The following is a 7,488-nucleotide window of genomic DNA, read 5'->3' as shown; positions in this document are numbered from 1 at the left end:
TAATGTTGGTAATAATAGTAGTAGTAAGGTAAACGTAAAGGGACCCCTGACCATTAGGTCCAGTCGCGACTGACTCTGGGGTTGTGGCGCTCACCTCGCTTTACTGGCCGAGGGAGCCGGCGTACAGCTTCCGGGTTATGTGGCCAGCATGACTAAGCCGCTTCTGGCGAACGAGAGCAGCGCACGGAAACGCCGTTTACTGAAGGAAAGTTTTGTTTCTGCGCATCACCCTAGAATGTTCAGTTCACCATGAGTTCATGAAAATATTGCATTCTGACTTGTTCTTAGTCTGACCTGTTCTTAGTGCTTGGTTGACCACATCTATGAATGAAAGCTGTATATTAATCACCGAGTAATTGTTTAAGTCTTGCCATATTAACCACTAGTTATAATTTAATAAGGAAGCTTTCACACATGTCCAATTCTGTGTTCCCTTTCCCACCCTTTAATCTATTGATGATTAATGTCTATAGGTAACCTTTGCTTTGTACTTGTGTTAACCAATCAGCAAGGAGCACATGTGTGGCAATGCTGTAATATTCAATAAAAGAGACTCCCCGAGATGTGCTCGGGAGATGCCTCCCATATGACACCCACCACTCGTCTGTCGTTTATTTCAACTCAACAGTTTACCATCCCACTGGAGCGGTACCTATTTATCTACTTGCACTTTGTGCTTTCGAACTGCTAGGTTGGCAGGAGCAGGAACTGAGCAACGGGAGCTCACTCCGTGGCGGGGATTTGAACCACCAACCTTCTGATCGGCAAGCCCTAGGCACTGTGGTTTAACACAGAGTGCCATCCACGTCCCTTTTAATAGTAGTAGTAATTTGTTATTATTACCGTATTTCTCGCTCTATAAGACGCACCAGACCATAAGACGCACCTAGTTTTTGGAGGAGGAAAACAGGGAAAAAAATATTCTGAATCTCAGAAGGCAGAACAACAAGAGGGATTGCTGCGCAGCGATCCCTCTTGCTGTTCTGGCTTCTGGGATAGCTGCACAGCCTGCATTCGCTCCATAAGACGCACACACATTTCCCCTTACTTTTTAGGAGGGAAAAAGTGAGTCTTATAGAGCAAAAAATACGGTAATTAGTCCTCCTGTGTGCAAATTCCATCCTAGGCTTAAAGCGATTAATTAGTTAAAAACAGTACTTATTTGGAGTGAGGCTGTGGCTTTCACTGTGCAATTAACAAAAGAAGTGAGTCCCTGGCAGGGGATGGTGCCGTGGACCCCCTGAGTGTGTTCTGCGGAATCTCGGGGGTCCCCAGATCCCTAAATGGGAACCACTGCTCTAGAGCAGTGTTTCCCAACCTTGGGCCTTCAGCTGTTTTTGAACTACAATTCCCATCATCCCTGACCACTGGTCTTGCTAGCTAGGGATGATGGGAGTTGTAGTCCAAAAACAGCTGGAGGCCCTAGGTTGGGAAACACTGCTCTAGAGCACCCAAACTCTGTTAAAGCCCCACTTTCTGAACCAGAATAAAACAATGTAAATCTTCACATTTTTCATTGTGGAATGTGTGCAATTGTGATAATGATGAACACTGTGCAGGCCAACACAGTTGATAAACGCCTCCAAAAAGAAAACACCCAAACCAAACCAAGTTGAGCCAATGTAGTGGCCATGAAGAAATTCTGAATACCTTGGAACATCACAGCCGTACCATGCAATATACATGTTTGTTAAAGGCTTAAAACGCACTTTAAAACCAAGCAACGCCTTGGAACTATTGAGACTGACTTTTCACATGACAGAATGGGCCAGACACAGCAATCATTTGCGATAGTTTGTTCCAGTTTCAATATTTACTTACGATCACACACATTCAAAATCAATAAAATAATCCTTCAAAGAAGTTTCTACTGGAATGTATGTTTAATTTAATCCTGGCATCAACTCTTTAAGTTTCCAGAATGTGAACAAACAGTATCTCTTCCATAAGCACAGATCATAACCCTTTCAATGAGAGAGATTTCACATTTAAACTGACAAGAGAAGCTGTCAGTTCATTTCCCAAAGAAATATTTATGTGAGCGGCAAGAAACATTTCTGTGAACTACATAATTAGACCAATTCAAAATAGAGACTTTCTACGAATGCAAAATCACCAAACCGCTCTTTGGTACTTGTCTCTTACCTCACTGCTTTTGCAATGCAGTTTGCAGTTTGAACTTATTACCAGCCAGCACATATAAATGTGCAATATTCGAAACCATTTACAGAGTGAAACTCTTTCCGAACAACTGAGACCAAACCAGAAACACCAATTAGCAAAATGAATATGGTGAACACAACTATTATCGAGTAATGCTGGCAGGGGGGAAAAATCATTTTCAAAGGAGCCTATTTTCATTGCACATTTACAATCCCCTTTCTAATTATGCCTTTGTGATACTCAAATGAATTTAAGCAAATTAGAACCAGGGGTCTCAGGCAAAGTGACTTTTGAAACTTTCACAGCCATTTTAAAAAAAATAGATGTGAAATACAAAAGTACTAAGATTTATCCAGTGGAATATCGAGAGCAGAACAGGCAACTAAGCCAATTGTACTCCAAGTTGCCAATAGCATCCATGCCTTTAAAACTCATCTGGCTCTACAAGAGTGTGGGACTTGTTTCCTCATGGTGTAACCCCAAACTAGTGAAAAGCATGAGGGTCAATCCACCATATGGATGGGGCTAATTATGTGCATCTTTCGTACCCAATCACTTTGCTCCTGGCTCAGTTAGTGTTGCCAACCTGATGGTCCCTTGATTCACACAAACCTCTGCAGAATGAGATCACACCGTGAGGAAGTGACTCCCGTATGTCTATGGCTACATGTGGAATGTGGCCTTGCTTACTCCTTCCCACAAATAAATGCTCCATCAAAATTTGGCGATTCAGTTCTAGTATTACTGTCAAGCAAGGCAAAGGGACAATCACATTGTCTGCCCTTAGTTTTGTTCTCTTACAAAGGCCCTCTTCAGATGTCAAAAGAGCCATTTAGTGTGAAAGTCTGAAGGGTGTGCATGTTCTCTGTTTTTGCAGAATTACAACCCTGTGGATGAAAACAATAAAGTTATATTTATTGACCCAATTTACATTAAAGGTTAGTGTAAGGTATTAAAACTCTGAAAGTTCAGAAACAATAGTAACAGGCAGTAGGTTGTCACACTGCTTTTAAAAAATTATAAGTCAATATCTACTTATGTTCTGAAATAGCAGCCAATGCCTCAAATTAATAGCAATTTTTAAATAAACAAATCATGAGGGAAGCTACAGCAACTTGCCAAAGATATTAAGTTTAAAATAAAGCTTCGCGAAGGAGATGATTTGTGTCCCAGATAATCTGGAATTTGTGAACAGTTAAAATGTTTCTGTTCAACTTCCAAAGAATTGTTCTGCCTCATTAAATTTAAGCAGCTTGTTTTAGTTGTAGAGTTGAACCCATAGGTTTCTGGGCTGTTTGATAGGCAAACCATTAACAAAAAAAGCTTTACAGTAAAACTGGAAGGCAATTCCGCAGGTCTAGGACACAGAGATTGACAGCATATCCTTTCTCAGAGGCTACAACCCCAACACATTGTTCTTCCATAGATTATTCCATTAACCAGCAAGTCTGCTCTAGTGACCAGAAGGCAGCATAATGAAGTAGATGAACATCTGAAATGAAGTATACTATACAATTTCAGGAGAACACACAAGAACAAGGTGTTTCTTACTCATCATAGCTGAAGCTAAATGCATTTAATATTTTAAAAATCTAAGACAAGCATTTTAGTTCATGTTGGGTCTTAAACAATTTCAAGGCCAACAGAAACTTCTTGTGAAAAAAACTCAGAAAGATAAAAATAGCCTCTAATCTTTTTCCATTTTGATAGCGGAATCTTGATTTTTTGTTTTGTTTTTACAAAATAATAGATACGAAATAGAATCCCTTCCCTTAGTTGATACAGAATAATTAGCCCCATGACAACAGGAAATATTTCCCCAATATATCACCAAATAGCAACAAGAACCACTGGTTCTTACAAAACACATTGGTGAGTGGATTAAATACTAATAGAATATGCATCTCTCCCTATTATTCTACAGTGCAAAACTGCATACTTCAAGTTCAAGTACACGCCAACTGTGAAAAGCTTTGGAAATACCCCAAAATTACAGTGTTAAATGATCAGGCTGTGAAATATTAGGTTAAATTTAAGATCAGTAGATTAAAAAGGCACATAGTCTACATTTTGGCAAGAACACATTGATGTTCCTTGTTACCATAAAATATACTCCAAGCTGCACAGCAGCATCAATCATGGCAAGGCACATTCATTTGGTTCCATATGGCTCAGGACCACTTCACACAAGTCAATGTTTTACCAACACTTGTTTCCCGACTGGTGTATTCACAGCAAAACATTCACAAGTAACACTATATGGATGCTCCTGATAAAAGCGATCGTTTTCTTTGTGGACAAAACACCCCGTGCGAAGTGGTCCTGGGGTAACAGGAAACTGGAATGTGCACTGCTGTTATGGCACACATATTATGACTTAAACTAATTGTGTAGCTGAAATGTACCAATATGCTCTTTGCGAATCTAGGTAGGTTACAACCAAGACAGCCTCAATTATCGACTTACTAGTTGAACATATTGTATATATAAAATCATTTATGCACCAACACGTGGTGTTTTAAATCAAGAACACAAGCCTTTTCGAGAATAAAATTAAACATGTTGCAAACAAAAACTAAGCCATCTACTAATATAATTAAATCATGCATATGTTAAAGTAATTTCCACATGAAGAGTTTTTACCCATATTTTTTCTTTAAAAATAGCTTTTCATGTTCTACCAACTGCTTTGTGAATTTGAGAAACTCAATTTAAAAAGGAAAAAAAAGGAAACAAATGTGTTGGGAGCTATTAGCTTTGGTTTTTAGTTTGTGATGCAGCTGTGATAATTTCCATAGTGAACTAAAGAACGTGGGTCAGGAATAAATATATAAACCTAAAGTAATATCAGTAAATACATTCAGAGGTCCACTTCAGCTGTTTATCTATAATCACATGTTCTATTAAATCATGTGCAGATAGATATCCATCCATAGAGGGAAAATGCATTATAATTCTGGCTCTCTGCTGCTTTTTCTGGGGGGAAAAATCAGGAGCATAATTACATATACATGTTCTCCACACTGACCATGGCAAATTTAGGTCACAATTCATCCAATGTTCCATTAATAAGGCTTTATTTACATTTTATAAATTCAGGAAAGAGTTTGATGAGATGTGCAAGAAAGGAGAATAACGTCACTGGTTGTAGGTGCAGAACCTTACGCTTTAACACTGACCCACAGACAGCCAAGCAAAGTTCCATAGAGCCATGTTTTCACGTAGAGTTTCCGTCCAGATTCTGTCAGCAGCATAGTAACAGTCAGCCCACTTAAAAACAGCAAAGATGGCAAAGTTTTCTTGAGACTTAGTTTGGAACGGACACATTTCCCAGGGAACTTGTTCCTTCTTTTAGAATCTTTTGCATCATAAAATTCTATTAGCAACCTAGGAGCAAAGAAAGGATTTTAAAAAAAGGTAACAGGCTTATCATAGTTTGGTGATGAACAAAAATGTCACACAAGTTATCATGTGCAAATAGTAATGGGCAGAGGTAGCTGTTGCACTGGCAAACTTCATTATGTGAATTGGACACTTTTTCCCTCCCAAGTGGGCAAAATAGACTCAAGTGAGGAGAACAGCCTGGCTTTGCCCAGGTAGGCTATGTAACAAATGGTCATGTAAATCCAGCCTGGAATAGCAAGCAAAGATAATTCACTATTCATCAGTTTAGGTAAAGGTAAAGGGACCCCTGACCATTAGGTCCAGTCGTGGCCGACTTTGGGGTTGCGGCGCTCATCTCGCTTTACTGGCCGAGGGAGCCAGCATACAGCTTCTGGGTCATGTGGCCAGCATGACTAGGCCGCTTCTGGTGAACCAGAGCAGCGCACGGAAACGCCGTTTACCTTCCTGCTGGAGCGGTACCTATTTATCTACTTGCACTTTGACGTGCTTTTGAACTGCTAGGTTGGCAGGAGCAGGGACTGAGTAACGGGAGCTCACCCCGTTGCGGGGATTCGAACCGCCGACCTTCTGATCAGCAAGCTCTAGGCTCTGTGGTTTAACCCACAGCACCACCCATGTCCCGATTCTTCAGTCCTAAAATGTATGCTCTAAAAACATTGTGCTTTGTAGTTTTTGGTGCTTAAGAATTTTATAGTCCGAAACACCCATGGAAATAAATGTAACCTGAGAGAAGGTGAGCCAACTCACAGCCACTGAGAAGCTTACTATATGAACCAAGATTTGAGGCTCTGCTTCCCATATCCAAATCCAACCCCTTGTCCACATTGGATATATTAACATCCACACATTTATAAAATATAAGCAAAAGGTCTGCAGGAAACATTTTAGACTGGATCCAAACTTTGTTCCCACCATCAGAAGTACCAGCTGAATGAAAGCAAAGTCTACTTTCCCTACTCCTCCCGTAGCATACAGCACCACCTCTTTCTTGTTCCGGAAGGTTCTCCAACCTTTCAGAAGAGCATAATAGGTGGGGCTAGAAGAAGAGAGAACAGGCAAAATATATCTCTACCTTCTCCATCAGCAGACCCTTTTGCTGAATCAGAAGCTTTTCCAGAAGGTGCCTTTCCAACAATGGAAGGCAAAATCTGGATCCAACCCTTCACTGATGGTATGCAATAACCAGTTAAGATTTTGTTGAGTTCTGTGGAACTTTCAAGCCATATTAATGCTGCTCCAGAAGCAGTGTCACATCACTGTATTTACTTACTTATCCTTGATTTCAAAACGTTCGTGAAGCCATCTTCTCATATACATCTGTTCTTCAGGAATATCTTTGAGTGCAATGCGATCAACATAAATATGGATTCTTGGACACTCCTTACAAAGGAAGTCTACAAAACCCAAAAGAGAATCATGAATACCCTTGTCCCATCATGAGCAACTCCACTGTTGTTCAGTAAAATTAAAGCCAAGTTCAGTAATTGTGCAGTGTTATTCGGCATTCTTTAAAAGAAACAGGCTTTTGAAAATTACTCCAAGGTCGGAACTTTGAGTAACAAGATCACAATTTGTTTTATAATATTTTTTTATTTTTTAAAAAAATTTTAGGTTGCTTTTCAAGTTTAGTAGAGCATAACACCACTGTTTCCATCCATGTTCAGAGACATTAATGTCTACTAAAACCTTAAATAATGTATGAAATGTATATATTTTTTCTTTTAAAATACTTTTCCAATCTAAAAAAGGGGGTAGGAGTGTTACTTTCATAAGTGCCACTGAAGTGGACACACACCGTATTTTTCGCTCTATAAGATGCACCAGACGACAAGAGGCACCTAGTTTTTGGAGGAGGAAAACAAGAAAAAAAATATTCTGAATCTCAGAAGCCAGAACAGCAAGAGGGATCGCTGCACAGTG

At 39.7% G+C, this 7,488-nt stretch overlaps 1 protein-coding gene across 1 annotated transcript in view; it reads right to left on the bottom strand.

Annotated features, from left to right (window-relative positions):
• Nucleotides 1-1,864: 1,864 nt before the first annotated feature.
• The window catches only part of AGPAT5 (1-acylglycerol-3-phosphate O-acyltransferase 5), a 33,725-nt gene continuing 28,101 nt past the window's right edge, over nt 1,865-7,488 (bottom strand). Inside the window, exons 8-9 of the mRNA XM_079970035.1 lie at nt 6,839-6,962; nt 1,865-5,550 (exon numbers count right to left, since the gene is read on the bottom strand). Coding sequence (XP_079826161.1) covers nt 5,325-5,550; nt 6,839-6,962 — 350 coding nt within the window. The 3' untranslated portion in view covers nt 1,865-5,324. The remainder of the gene's footprint in view (nt 5,551-6,838; nt 6,963-7,488) is intronic.

The sequence above is a fragment of the Podarcis cretensis genome (genome assembly GCF_951804945.1).
Source record: "Podarcis cretensis genome assembly, chromosome: 3".
In the NCBI taxonomy this organism is placed as follows: Eukaryota; Metazoa; Chordata; class Lepidosauria; order Squamata; family Lacertidae; genus Podarcis; species Podarcis cretensis.
The sequence above is the reverse complement of the archived record's forward strand: the minus strand, read 5'-3'. Positions and strand labels throughout refer to the sequence as shown.